The sequence below is a fragment of the Falco rusticolus genome, chromosome Z, assembly GCF_015220075.1.
Source record: "Falco rusticolus isolate bFalRus1 chromosome Z, bFalRus1.pri, whole genome shotgun sequence".
Lineage (NCBI taxonomy): Eukaryota > Metazoa > Chordata > Aves > Falconiformes > Falconidae > Falco > Falco rusticolus.
The window spans coordinates 59,844,976-59,860,557 of NC_051210.1; the positions used below are offsets into that span (position 1 = coordinate 59,844,976).

Genomic DNA, 15,582 nt, shown 5'->3' on the forward strand with positions numbered 1-15,582 from the left:
AGGCACTTGGTGCCCTCTAGAGTGATGCCAGTTGCTCCTCAGAGGTGTCCCCTGCCTCTGCAGCCATCTCTGGTACCCACGTGGTGCTGGGTCATAGCCTATGGCAGTTGGTGAGACAGATTCTCTGATCCCATGGTCAGGAGCCAGATATTTTTCACTGCAGTTGAAGAAGCACTTTATTCCAATCACCTGGAAAGTGACCCTTCCCTCTGTTCAGTGGAAGAAAGATGTTGTGTGGCCATAGGTTTGCATCCTTCCACGGGAGTGAAAGAGAATTCACCACTCTGCTCTACTGAAGCCTCTGCCTTTGCCAGCAGATACTCTGCCTTCCTTTCCATTGGCTGCTATTATGATTTCCCTAGATAAACTACTGTCCACTCAAGAAGTATCAGGATTGAGTATTGATTACCTTTTCTATTTTTTTTAATTACTTACAACCCTAAAAATATTTTTTTAAAAAATATGTCTTTTAATTGATTTTGCTATTCTTCACACTCTTATTTCTAAGCTGTTTTTCTAATGTTTCTCAGAAAAGATTTCTCCAGCCTTTTTTTTTTTTTTATTGAGAGAGATTTGATTGCAGTATATGATAGTGTACTGATTACGTATCCTAAGGTTTAAAGTTAGCTTTATAAATCATTGTTATTTCATTTGAGGAGGGCTTAGTATATTTTTTTATTGTTGAATGCATTCTAAATTACTTCGTAAAATATGTGGAGCGCTTAGAGGATGAAACATATCAAAAGACATTAACAAACTAGCAAATAGATTCTCTACCCCTTTGAGAACTAATAATCATTTACTCTTGGGCAAAGCAAGTGTGGGTGCTATTGAAACACTGACAGTATCTTGTAAGTGTGTAATGCAAGGTTTAAATTATACCGTGAGATAACCATGCACTGGCAATAGCCCCAGAATCAGCTCAATCTCACACTGGCTAAACAAGGTCAGATCAAAGACTTTTTTTCCTGCATTGTCAAGAGCATTTAAACACCTGTCCTTCACTGAAATAACCTTGCAACGTGCAGCTTTACAAAACTATCTAAAATGGATGTCAGATGAAATATGACTTTCCTTATGCAAAATTTATGCACAAGCAGTATTTTTTAAAACCTTGAAAATCAGTTTTGCTTTAATGCAAATATTTAGATTTTACTGCAAAAATTTAATTTGTTGTGTGTTTTTTACAGCTCTTTTTTTCTTTGGTTTTTTCTGTTTTTAGTTTAAAAGATGTTATCCAAAATGAAGATGTGAAACCCAAGCTGCAGTACATCATGACTAACCCTTCCTTTTCTATGGTAACAGTTCAAAGTGAAGACAGTGGGATAACCTGGGAAACTAGCTCAAGCAGATGTTCTACTCCCTGGGCCTCAGAAACTAGTATGACTTCTGACCTTTACAGTATGGAAAGTTCACCGGTAGGTTCTCCTCCAGGAAAAGTTATCTTTATTATGGATGAAGGTAAGATTGTTCGGAAAAGGAAGCGCAAATCTTCAAATAGGGTGCCAATGGCTACAAGACTGAAGGGAGGCCTGGGCAGTAAAAAACGTGACTCTTCTGGAAGGCAAAGGCAGGAACCAAGAACTGTCCTAGGAGATGTGCAGGCAACAGTGTTAAATGTTGAACAGATGGAAGTACAAGACACAGATGAGGAAATGTTGGATGACGAAGAAGATCTAGAGAACATTGCAGAAGAGCCAGTAAAACGTGCTCCGATAAGGTCAATATTTAGAGAGAGCAGACTGAGAAAAGTAGGGCCGATCCTTGGAGGACCAGTACAAGCTAGAATCCAGCTGTTCAACTCAATTTTTGGAGGGACTGAGCCAGCCCCTGAAACATCGGAGAAAACCAGAATTCAGAGAAGTAACTCAGTTTCAGGGGATTCTGAACAGTTCCTTGAAACATCAGTAAAAGAAAGATTGCAGATGTTCAGTTCACTTTCAGAAGCAACACATCCAAAGCCTTTCCAGACAGCAAGAAGTAGAAATCTTCAAACACCATCAGAGAGAAGAAGGGAGCAAAGACAACAATCCACAGCACAAGCAAATCAAAGCGATTCTTCACCAACAAGACCTCTTGAAAACTGGCTTACTAATAAAGGTGGTATTTCATCTGAAAATATTAAACCCATTAAAACGAAAGATAAACCAAGCAGATTTTCACACTTTGGTGCAGAAACAACTCTTCAGCATGAAGAAAGAAAAGACAGACAATCCTTTTTGGAGGCTCCAGATCAGGTACCAGGACACTCACTGAAGTCCTGCCCTCCTGAAGAAGGCAGGAAACAGCAAAGTTATTCACCTGCAGACAAAATGTTAATAACAGAGCAAACAACCTCTGTTTCATTAGAGTCTGATGATAAAACAGAGAAACAAGCACCACTGCTCTCAGCTGAAAATGCAAACAAGAAAACAGACCAATCCCTGCTGACAGCATCAGATCATCTGGAAGAACCAGAGGAGCAGGAAATTCAGCCCAGTGCTGCATCACAGTCTGTTTCAGCAGATCTTGTTAATGAGTTAGAAAGACAAGGTACCCAAAGTACTTTGCCTATAGCATCCATGTCGGATCATCCTGGGAGGGAAGCACAGAAGTCAGCTGTTCAGTCTTACTTACCTAGTGCTCCATCAGATAAATCCAAATATTCCACTCTTTCTGAAACAAGGCAGGAGGATATTATTCCTCAGTCATCAGGAACTGCACAGGCTGAGTCTGAATATATGTTTTTACCACACTCTGAAGATGAAACAGAGAAGCAAGAAACTGAATGTCAGCCACCAGTAACTGCACTGCCAGAAAGTGAGCCTTCAGGTCTGTTGTATTCTTCCAAAAAAAAAGAGGATCAAAAGATCCCACCACTTGAAATCCAAAATGTTCACTTAGAGAAGCAAACAAAGTCCAAACAAGACTTTTCCTCCTCCCTTCAGGAAACAGAGGAGCAAGGGATTGCACTAAATACACCTATTTCTGAAAAAATAGATTCTAAATATCTTGGAGTTTCATACCCTACCCACACAGAAACAGAAGAAACTGAGAAAACTCCAGCTACAAATAAAGCAGTAGATTTGGATCACCCTGATTTTCCCATTGAAACAAACGAACAAGCAGAGCGTGTGCAAATGGAGATGGAGCATCCAGATTTCTCATATCCCAGCAAAGAAATCAGAGAATCAGAGAGAACACAGATGGAAACAGAGCATCTGGGCTTCTCTTTTTCCAAGGAAGAAACAGAGGAATTGGAGGGTGCACAAATCGAGATGGAGCATCCAGACTTTTCTTTTTCCAGGGAAGAAATGGAGGAACCCAAAAGTGCACAACTGGAGATGGAACATCCAGCTTTCTCTTATGCCAGGGAAGAAATGGAAGAATTGGAGAGTGCACAATTGGAGACCAAGCATACAGATTTCTTATACTCCAGAGAAGAAGCAGTGGAATCGGAGAGTGCAGAACTGGAGGCAGAATATCCAGAATTGCTTTTTTCTATGAAAGAAACAGAGGAACTGGAAAGTGCTCAACTGGAGACAAAGTGGTCCGATTTCTCATATTCCATAAAAGAAACAGAGGAATCAGAAAGTTCACAACTTGAGAAAGAGCGTCCAGACTTTTTTCCCAAGAAAGAAACAGAAGAATCAGAAAGTGTACAGCTGAAGATGGAGCACCCAGATTTCTCATATTCTGGAGAAGAAATGGTGGAATCAGAGAGTGCACAGCTGCAGACAGAGTATCCAGACTTTTCTTTTTCCAGGGAAGAAATGGAGGAATCAGAAAGTGTACAGCTGGAGACAGAGCATCCAGATTTCTCATATTCCAGAGAAGAAATGGTGGAATCAGAGAGTGCACAGCTGGAGACAGAGTATCCAGACTTTTCTTTTTCCAGGGAAGAAGTGGAAGGTGCACAGCTGGAAATGGAACATGAGGGGTTTTCACTTTCCAGGGAAGAAACAAAAAAACAAACACGTGTTCCTTTTGAACTGGAACAACCAGAGTCTTATTCCCCTGAAGAAGCAGAGCAAGAAAAAACAGCACCGCTTGCACCAGTACCGTCAGATTTATCGTGTTTGATGGAAAAAGCAGAGAAAGAAAACACCACTGAATTCCAGTGGTCAGTACATCCAGATATATTTGATTCCATGAGAAGAGCTGAAACAGAGCAAACTGGATATCAGGAAACAGCACATTCAGATTTACTCTATAACATGAATAAAACAAAGCAGCAAAAATTGGCACAAACAGATTTGGACAATTCTCTTATGTCAGATTTTAGTGACAAAGGACAACAGCTGCAGCCTGTACAGCAGCATTCACAACCTGGAGATAAGTTGTATTCCTGTCCCAAGGGAGTACAAGGAGAAACTACTCCACTGCAGTCAGAGCATCCAGTTTTGTCATATTCTACTGGAGAAGAACAGCAACATAAATTCTCACAGCTGAGGGCAGAACAGCCAGAGACATTGAATCGCACTGGCAAAACAGAGCAACAGAAAGTATTGCAACCAAAGCTGGAACAAGAAGATTCACCATATTCCCAGGGAGAAACAGCACAAGAAGCTGTACAAGGAGACTTAGAAGGTCCAGAGCCATCATGTTTCGTTAGTGAGGCAGAGCAATGTGAAAACGTACAACCAGCTTCAGAAAATAGGGATTTCTCATTTACCACTGGAGAAGTAATGCAAAAAGGAGTGGAGTCAGGATCTTTAGGGTCCCTACATTTGATTGACAGAGCAAAGCCCTGGGAAATGTCACAAACAGAGCAAGAGCAGTCACTTGACTCCTGTTCCGCTGCTGGTAGTCATCAACAAGAAGCACCACCACTGGATATGGTGCAGCCAGATAGATCATATTCTTTTGGCAGAATGGAACAACAAGATATAGTAGAAAGAGAGATGGAACAGCAGGAAACAGCCCAACAAAAAGCTAAGCAAACGGGAATGGTGTGTTCAGATTTGTCAGAAACCTGGGAGAAAGAAGAGCCACTGGTCACAGACCAAATTAATTTGGTACATCAAGAAATAGCTCAGCCAGAGCTGGTGCATCCGTCTTTGCCGTATTCTTTCAGTGAAGAAATGCAAGAAGAAATGCAAACAGAGCCAGCATATCCAGAACAGACATTTTATGTAAGTACAGAAATGCAGGAGGAAATGACACACCGCAAATCAGAACAAGCATTTCTTTCATGTTTTACTAGCAAAACAGAACAACAAGAAATAATACACCCAGAACAGGAGCAAATATTTTTACCATCTTCCACTGGAAAAGAAGCTCCACTGGAAAAGGAAATGAGTTCAGAATATCCAGATACTTCGTATTTCCTTCATGAAACTGAACAACAAAAAAAGATGAAACATCCAACCTTACCACTGATGAAACATCCAACCTTACCACTGACGAAACAACCAGATTTTTCATGTGACAGTGGTGAAACAAGACCAGGTGACATCATAGAGCAGGAGTCAGGACATCCAGAGCTTTCATACTCCATGGGAGAAACACAACAACAATTAGAACATTTGGATTCATCAGGAAACCTGGATGAAGCAGTACAAGATGAAAGTATGGAAGTAGAATCTAAATGCCCAGATTTATCTGATGTCCAAAGAAACCAGCAACAAACTTCACAACTAGATTCAAAATATCCAGATTCATCATTTACGTTTGGTAAAGCCAAAGAACAAGCAACTCAAGACTTTGAATCTAAATATCAAGAATTGCCTAAAGTGGCCCAAAAAAGACCTTCTGCAGCACAAATAGAGTCAAAACATCCAGATTTGACATATTGCCCTGGCAAAGCAAATGAGCCGGAAACTGCAACATGGGAAATGAAACATCCTGATTTGTCACATTCCACTGAGACAAACTACCAAGAAGTGGTAGTGTTGGATAAGAAACACAGAAAAGTTTCTGTTGGCAGAGAAAATCAGCAGCAAACCACAAAACAGCAGATAGAGCAAGAAAAGTTATCACTTTCTCCTGGTAAGACAGAGCAATTTAAACATGCCCAGGAGGACTTGGAACAACCAGATTTATCATTTTCCTTTCACAGGCCAGATGATGAAATGGCACCACCAGAGGCAGAGCACACTGATGTGATATATCCTCTGGAGAACACAGAGGTGCAACAAAGAGTGCAACAAGAAACAGAGCAAACTTACCCCTTTGGAAAAGCAGAACAAAAAACAGTTCAGCGGGAAGTGGAAATTCCAGATTTGGCCCATTCTGTGGGTATAGCAGCAGCAGAAGAAGAAACGGCAGAACCATGGCAGAGACATTCTGACTTGCCTTATTCTGATTTGAAAATAGGAGGACTGCAAAGTGAAAAGCTGAAACCTGAACACCCTGGCCTAGCATGTTCCCTGGACAAAGTGCAGGAAATGAACAAGCAGAAGTTGGAACAGTCAGGTGCCTTGGATGTTCATGACAAAACAGAGCAAATCCCACCTGCCCAGCTGGAGCTGGGCCACGCACACGTGGCATCCCCTGCCAACAAAGTGGGGCAGCGAGGAATGCAGCACTCAGCCTCAGGGTGCCCAAGTGAGGAACAGTCTGCCAGCAGAGCACAACATCCACAAGCTGCAGAAGAGAAACTAGGAGCTCTGCAGGCATCATCTCATGGTGGAAAAGCAGAGGAAAGAGAAATGACAAAGCCAGAGCCAAAACATCCTGATTTGTCATATTCCATTGATAAAACACAAACAGAAGAAACCACACAACTGGTGTTAGGAAAATCAGATCTACCAAGTTGGCCTGGCAAAACAGAGCAAGCACAAACTGCACAAGAGGAGCAGCCAGGCTTCTTGCTTTCTTCCAAAAAAGCTGCGCAAGGTAAGAAAGCACAGCCAGGACTGGGACACTCACAGTTACCTCATTCTGCTAGTGAAGCAGAACAAGAAGCTGCACTTGCAAAATCAAGCTGTTCAGATTTATCTGCTGGCAGATCAGAACGCCATGAAGTCATACAACCAGAGACAGAAATAATGGATTTATCAAGTTCAACTGGTAAAACACAGCAACCTCAGATTGCTGAAGTGGATTTGGTTTATCCAGATTTATTGCATTCCAGTGGCAAAGTACAACAACAGGAAAAGTTTCCACCAGAGCAGGAACAACCAGGTGATTTCTCATCATCTCTCAGCAAAGAAGAGCAATGGGAAGGTGTAGGAATGCAGACAGAACACCCTGAGCTGCAGTGCTCTGTGGGGAAAACAGAAGGATTGCAAAATTCACAAGCAAAATCAGAGTATGCAAATTTGTCATTCCCTGTTGACACTGCAGAAACTCGTAAAACAACACAAGCGAAATTGAAAGAAGACAATTTGTTGCATATGTCTGTTGAAACAAAGCCATCATGGCCTGCCCCACTGGAGTCTGAACATCCAGATGTCTCGGATGCTATGGGCAAAGTACTGCACCCTGGTGTGTCCTGTGCTTTTAGTGAAGAAAAAACAAGTGCACATCTGGAGGTCAAACAGGAGAGGGGAAGCTATACATTACACCCAGAGGAAATAGTACACCTGAAACTGGAGCAGACAATGTTTTCAAGTTCTCATGGCACAGCAGAGCAACCACATAGGGCCACACTGGAAGGGGAATTCCCAGGTTTCCTCTATTCCTCTGGCAAAAAAGAGCAACAAGAAATGGCAAAACTAGAGTCAGAACATTCAGATTTATCATACTCCACTGATGAGACACAACAACAAGAAACCACAAAACTTGGGTTAGGACTACCAGAATTATCTTGTCCTGAGGAGACAGAGCAACCACAAATTGCTCAAGTGGAAGCAGAGCATCAGGATTTACTGCATTTCACTGGCAAAAGAGCATGGCGAGGAACAGCACAACCAGAGGTTGAGCAGCCAGATTCATCGTATTCCAGTGACCAAGTAGGGCAGCCACTAGCTACACAACGGATATCAAAGCAGCCTGTAACACCCTATCCCATTGGAAAAACAGAGCAACAAGGAAGGGCACATCCAGAACGCGAACTTCCTGGTTTATCTTATGCCATTTGCAAAACACTATCACAAGAAGCAACACAAATGGACTTAGGGGTACAAGATTTAACGTATGCCCTTGGTAAAACAGATGAAATGCAAACTGCGCAAGGTGGACTGGAACATACAGGTTCATTGTATTCTTCTGACAAAAGAGAAGAAGAAATGACGTTGCCAGCATTGCAACATCTGCAGCTGTCTTACCCTGTTAGAGAAGTAGAGGAGGAAACTATTTATCAGAAATCAAACTATCCAGATTTGTCATATTCTATTGTTCAACAAAAGCACCATGAAACTGAGCAACCAGAGGTGGAAGAAATGGACTTATCCTATCCAACTGGCAAATCAGAGCACTCACAACCTGCCCAAGACTTACTGCAACAGCCAGAGCTTAAGGAGTCCTTCAGCCAACTGGAGGAAAAAAGAATGGCTCAGCCTGGCTTTTTGCACTCCATTGGTGAAGAAAAGCAGAAACCAGCTTCACAATTAGAATTAGTGCAGCCAGGTTTATCACATTTGCTTGGTGAAAGAGAAAAACAGGAAATGGCACGAGCAAGGTTCATGCCTTCTGATTTTTCATATTCCACAGGAAAATCAGAGCAGTTGCAACCAGAACAGCTAAAATCAAAACATCTAGATTTGTCTTATTCTCTTGGCAAAGCAGAGACTCATGGAATGAAGCCACCAGATTTATTGTATTCCTGTGGCAAAGCAGAGCAGTCACAAACTGCCCAGCTGGAGCATCTGCAAACATTGTCTTTCACAGGTGAAACGGAGCGGGGGGATGGGGCCCAAGCTGAACGGCAGTGCATCAATTTGCAGTCCTCCGTTGTTGAAACAGAGCAACCAGAAACACCTTCTGTATCACATACCTTTGGCAGGCCTGAGGAGCAGGGAACCACACAACTGGACTTTGAGCAATCAGATTTATTAATTCCTACTGACAAAGCAGAAAAGCATGATTTGGCCCTGCTGAGAGCAGGACGTTCAGAGAAGCGAGGCAGTGGGGCTACTTCATCTCCAATTGCTCAGATGGAAACTGAACAACAAGAATTATCCTTTTCCACTGAGGAAGCAGAGAGTCAAAAAATTCAACCATATTCCTCTCCTACTGAACAAACACTGTCTGTACCTGTGGGTGTTTCACATTCTGTCTCTGAAACAAAATCAGAAAGAGGTCCAAAGTCTCCACCTGTAACTGGAAGCCTGTTGCCCAAGCACTTAGAGTTATCAGAGCAGTCAGAAACTTCCCAATCTGAGTCAGGTTTCTTAGCAAGAAAAGAAGCAGAGAATAAAAAAAGTCATATACATTTGCCTGTGGCTGCACAGTCAGAGGCTGAACACATAATTTTACCTGAAACAGAGAGAGAACAGACTCCACAGTACTTCCACACAGCTATACAATTAGAATCTGAACAATTAAATTTATCATATCCTACAGATAAAGCAGAAACTCTAGAAAGTCAAGATTATTTATCTTTACCTTCAAAAACAGAGTTTGAATCTTCAGTTCCATTTTATTCAGCTGATGAAACATGTCAGCAAGAAATTCCACCTTATTCAAAACCAGCCTCTGAGTATTTGGTTCCCACATTGTCCCTTGCTGAACAAGAAAAGCAAAGCATGCAGGCTCAGTCTACACAATCAGAGTGTAAACATGTAATTCCACCACATGATGAAAAAGAATTGCAAAAAATTCAGCTCCCTTCACCTAAAACAACAAGCTTGAAGACAGTGCAGTTAGAGAGTGTGTCTCTAATGCATACACAAGACCAAGACAAGCAAGAATCTCAAGATCATTTGTTGGACACAAAATATTTGTCATCAGAGCAGAGAAGAAATCCCTCCAGATTCACTACTAAGCAGGATAACCAAGAAATGCAACCTGATGTGGGGACCATGCCACGGTCAGTGACCACAGAGTCAAAGATGACTGCTGTAGCAGGCCAGCAAGCAGTGTCATCAGATTCATTTTTACCTTTTCATACATTACCTGAACAGCCAGTATCAGTGGCTTTCATTGATGATGAAGAGAAACAAAATATACCTTCATCTTTGTCCGACATAGTAGGCATGTTTGGAAAGCAATCTAACATCGTTTCAGGCATTTATTTTAAAGGAGAGGATAGATGCAAAATGCAACAAGATTTTGCAGATCAAAACCATACGTCCTTAGAGTCTGTGGGAGCTGTTTCATCAGATGTTGTTTATGAAACTGTGACACACAAAACTCAGCATCATTCCAGTGAACAGGGCAGCCTTTCTTCAGCAGAGATGAAGTCTGTTATCTCTAGTTCTGATCAAGAGGAGAATCCAGATATTCCATCTCTTGCGCTAGCCAGCTGGCTGACAGAAGAGGTGGAAGCTCGCTCAATTAGTCCAATAAGAGCTGCAGAAGCAAGCAGGCAAGGAGTTCAGCTTTCTGCAAGTGAAGCTTCTGATTTTGGATCAAAACAATTCCCAGCTGGAAGCTGCACAGAACTTGCAGTTCATGGTGCTACAAAAAATAAAGATCATACGTTTAGAGCTTCTGATTCAGTGTCAAGTAAAATTTCCCACGAGATGTCCTCAGACTCCAGAAACAGAACACAAAGGTATAATTTACCAGCTCTGGTAGGAGATAATCCAGGTCCAGACAAAGTTTCAGAGCATGAAACCAGCAGTGGAAATCCTCAAAAAATGGAAGCAACACAACATCCAGAGGTAGACAATGTGTCTGAAGTACCTGAACATTACCTGAGAGGAGAAGAGGAAGAAATGGAACATGCGAGCACTGTAGAAGGCACTCAGCATGCTCCAGAGACTACTGAACAAAAAGATATATTTAATATAATATCAGAAGGTTATGAAATACTCAATATTCATGCTTCTACACATATTTTTTCTGTTGATGAAGAAGAAAGTAAACACATGGTAGATAAACTAGAATACTTGGAAACAAATCCTTCATATAAAAGAAAATCAGCTGATGATGGCCATAGAGCCCTAGCTTCTGGAACAATCACAGAAATTTCAGAAAGCTCATTGTTGGGAAAGCCTGCGAGTGATGAACTAAAAGAATTGATCAAAAATGATGATGTTGAGGAAACTGGAGAAACACAACAAGAAAATCCTGTTTTGCCAGAAAATGATAATAATGTGGTGTTGGATCCTAATAATGGTATGGCCGATATGGATTATTTTGAAAAATATACATTGATTGATGACAAATCCCCAGTTAAGCCACATTTTGAAAGACCAAGTTCATTGTTTTCTGTGACAGAAGTTCCCCACGAACCTGTGGAAGAAGCCACAACTTTTAAAGAAAGCACCGAGGCAGATACTTTGGAAGAGGAATTCTCCTTACTTGAGGATCTGGATGAAGTCTTTTATGGTACTGTGAAAGGAGAAAGCAAAATGCAGTCCTACGCAGATTCTCCAAAACCTTTACCTCTGCAGAAACCAATTGATATTAGCAGTAAAAAGGTTACAAATGTAGAAGATGAACAGAAGTCACCAGGGACCCCACTGTTTGATTCTGAAGAAGGAGTGCTAGAACGATCTCTATTGTTTCCTACCACTGTTGCTGCAGTTAATCCAGAGCTTCTAGAGGAGCCACCTGCTCTGTCATTTTTATACAAGGACCTCTATGCAGAAGCAGTAGGAGAAAAAACAAAGGATGGGACTCCCTCTGATGAAGAAAGTGGTAATTCTAATGCATCTTTTCCTAGTAGAAATTCAGACACAGATGATGGAACAGGAATGTATTTTGAAAAATATATTCTTAAAGATGAAATTCCAAGTAAGGCCATAGGGCCTCAAAAGTATCAGATACCGGAGGATGAGTCCTTTACTGGAGGAATTTCAGTTCAGAGTTCACAGGACAAACAAAAGCAGGGGTCTGGTGATCTTCAATGTGTCAGAACTGAGGTTCTGCCAGAAAGGGGTGTTGTGGAGAGAAAAAAAGTTCAGGTTGACTGTAACATTCAAGCAACAATTTGTAAACCAATGCATGCCATTCCTTTTGGAAGCAAAGTCATTCCTTCAGGTGCAGCAACTGATACCACTGAACAAAGAGAAGAAGAAAATGTACCTGTAGAAACAACTGAGGAGTTACCAGATCAATCAAGTCAACAAGCCTATAGTCAACTAGTGGATTACCAGAGAGCTGCTTATCAAGAAGCTGGTAATAAGCAGGAAGAACAGCATGACATAACAGCCGTTCCTCAAATGGAAAAATATGTCCCATATGTCAGAACTCCTGTTGAAGACAGTGAAGATGATCAGTATACTCAGGAAAATCTTTCATGTATCCCTACCATTCAGCAAACAGAGAAGCCAGACTTGCAAAGAGAAGAGCACCACTCTGATATTTATGAAGATCTTGCTGAGTCAATGGACTATGATGTAATTACACAAGAAGAACTCTTGCAAGATGAAATATCATCTCAATTGACACATGAGGAGCTGTTATTTGAAGACAGGGACTCTTTTGAGCATGCTGGTGATAGTTATGAATTTGTTAATGAGCCAGAGCAAAGAACACCTGTTGAGCTTGAAGATTCAGGCTTTGTGGTTATGTATCCTGAAAAATCAGCAACAAACATTCCTCAAGTTGAGAGCCCACAAAGAGAACTGAAGAAAGCACAAGCAGACACATATTGTTACCACTGTAAGTGCCCAATATCTGCTATTGACAAGCTTTTTGGAGAACATAAAGACCATGAAGTCACAACACTAGATGATGCTGCAAACAAGATGAAGGTAAGAATTAGTTTGGGTGGTGGAAGGGGCTACTGAGGCTAATTTCTCCAGACCTCCTGTGTTGTCAGGGGAGAGGCTTCAAAGAGCAGTCCAGAGGCTAAGTCACAGTACTTACAAAATAAAAACTATTCCTAAACACCTGTTAGTGATCTTGAACAGAGACTGTCTTATTAAGGTGTTCTCTGGAGTCCTAGGCTTGCTAAGCTGGTATTTTTGCTTGTTCAGAAGTTTGAATTACTTTGTTTATATGTAGCTGCTACCAAACTTTCCATCTTTTAGATTTCTCACCTGTAAGTTTATTCTGGTTTGTATGTGTAGAGGAAGAAATGGGAAGAGTGTTGTTTCTATGAAAAGAAAATTTTAGTAACAGCAGCTTATTTCACTTAGCAAAGTACAGAAACCTTCTTATGTGGGGACCAGTATCATCATGAAGTGTTCCCTGTCCCGGCTACAGGTGTTTGTTGCTTGGAGATGTTGTATGAGTTGCAAAGTTCACACAGTTTTGTTGATATGCCTTCTTCATTTTCTGTTCAGTTCGTGTTCATCTATGCCAATAGTGGTTTAGCTGTAGCACAGGTAGGAGTTTGGCAAGTCCTACTTCCCACTATCTCTAAGCTGTACCACTCTAAAAGACAGAAAGAATTGCCCTCCATTTCAGTAGCCTAGTCCTTTGCTATCAATACTAGTGAAAATGCTTTTGTTTCTGTGGAAGCTGTTCCTCATTAAATTGTAGTTCTGCTTGTGAAAACAGCATGCATGTGATGTCTCGTTTTTCCCATATCAGATTTGTTCATGTACAAGTATAAAGATGTTCCTTTCTTGGTCACCAGCTACTTAATCTTGTAGTTGACTGGCTCAGTATTAGATCAGACATATGTATATACATGGTTGATAGAGGGTCAGTCTGTTATTTAACTCGAAATTTAGACAAAATATGTAAATATCTACAATGAAAAACAAGAAAGAATTTGAAAAACAAAGTATGTTACAAATTGTTAATGAAACAGGGTCTTGGGAGGACTAGACACCATAAATAATGTCAAGCTGGGGCATAACAAGGTAACTCAAGGAGAACCAAATAGTTAATGAGACAAACAGAAAATTACTTGAACTATGTATCCTAATCACCATACTAAAAGATCCACCCTGAGCGAAGAGAGCCCCCTACTAACAAAGCCCCCTCCCCACAAAACATAGGAGGTGAAAAAAAAAGAATGCTGTACCTTTAAATGGAGACAAGGCTCATAAGAACAAATGAAAATTAAGTGACTAAACATAACAGTAAACAATTGCTCAAAGTGTATAGAAAATTTTACTATGTGCCAGCTTTGTGGATTTCCTACCTAGCACCCATCTCTGTGCAGACATGCAATGAATAGGTACCTCAGCTCTGTGTGTGAGATTGGCTTTTTGCACACCAGGTAACAAACTATGTTTGTGAAACAGCAGTCTCACCCCCGGAACCTGAAAGGTGAAGTCTGTTTCATGTTCATTTGATGGTAATACAGATTGTGCGTCATCTCACTAAAAATCCAGAAGCTTGTATCGATGGTATTTACGTTAACTTTATGTTAACTCATCTGCAAAAAAAGAGAAATTTAAAGTAGTAAGAGTCAATGTAGAAGTTTCAAATGTCAGTATTTACAAACTATCTCCATGGTGTACTGACATATGACAGCAGAGTTTCTTTTTATATGTGGCCATTCATGCTTGACTTAGAAATGATAATCAGCCACCAGTAAGTCAGCAATAAAGTCACAGACCCCAACCATAACTCAATGGTACCTGCACTGCAGCAAGTCAAGCCACAAATAAACATCCCATTATACCCCTCCCTGGCTGTGGAACATGGACATGAAGCCAATATTAAATCTGGCTACAACACAGACTTGGCTTCACATGATTTTTAGGGGTCAGGGCTCAGGTTACCTTGACACAGCACTTGTATGTTTCTTGTTACTTCTGTGCAATTACTGTGAAAACTTTAAGATGGCAAATGTATTGTCATCTGAATTTTAACTGTAGGAGCATAGCCCCACAGTAAACGAAATGTGCTATGGATGGCATATGTCAGATTTTATAGGTTATCTTGAGAAACAGAAGTTTGCTTCCGAATCTTGGTGATTGGCCCTAAATATTTATAAAACTGTACAGTCCAATGTGACATTGCTAATCAATAGAAAGTCATATGTTAGTTTTCAACAGATCTAGCTGTAAAAAAATTGCCACAATATGAAACTGTTACCAAATTAAGTTAACCTTCCTTTTAGATTTATGCCAGCTAATTAAAACTAAATATTGTCATAAATTATAAATTGCACCTGAGCAGATATCCAGCTTGCTTTCACAAAAGGTCAGGAATGACCAAGAAAAAGTTCTGAGTTGTCTCTGATGCCTGTTGTCCCTTGAACTGCTTTTGTTTCCACATCTAATTCAACCAGTGATTTTGATGATTCTGGGTTATAGGAAATATCTTTAAAATTCCGATTAAAAAAATCATGGCACTGCATGTTCTATTAGACTCATAATCACCTGCATTATCTTCCTTTTTATGGACTTGTTCTTGTGGTCTCTCAAGGACCTTCATGAGGTTCTGAGTACCCTCAGTCTCTAGCAAAGCTACATTGGAATTCATAATGTTCAACAGCTTGTATAGACACTCAGCACCTTGTCGATCTGAGCTCACTTTTCTGGTTTGGAAACAGTTTTGTGACTGTTCCAATTGCTATTTCTGTGCTTGTCATTATAGCAGGGTGATACTTGAACTTAATTTAGCAATTGTTCCAATGGTGGCTCATAGCAAAACAGAAATATTCACCTAAAATAAGTTGCATGTAAACCCTGTATAAAA

The 15,582-nt window shown here is 40.8% G+C and overlaps 1 protein-coding gene across 1 annotated transcript in view; it reads left to right on the forward strand.

Annotated features, from left to right (window-relative positions):
- CMYA5 (cardiomyopathy associated 5) overlaps positions 1–15,582 on the forward strand; it is a 46,184-nt gene that overhangs the window by 6,932 nt on the left and 23,670 nt on the right. Inside the window, exon 2 of the mRNA XM_037374521.1 lies at positions 1,223–12,731. Within this exon, the coding sequence (XP_037230418.1) occupies positions 1,223–12,731 (11,509 nt within the window). The remainder of the gene's footprint in view (positions 1–1,222; positions 12,732–15,582) is intronic.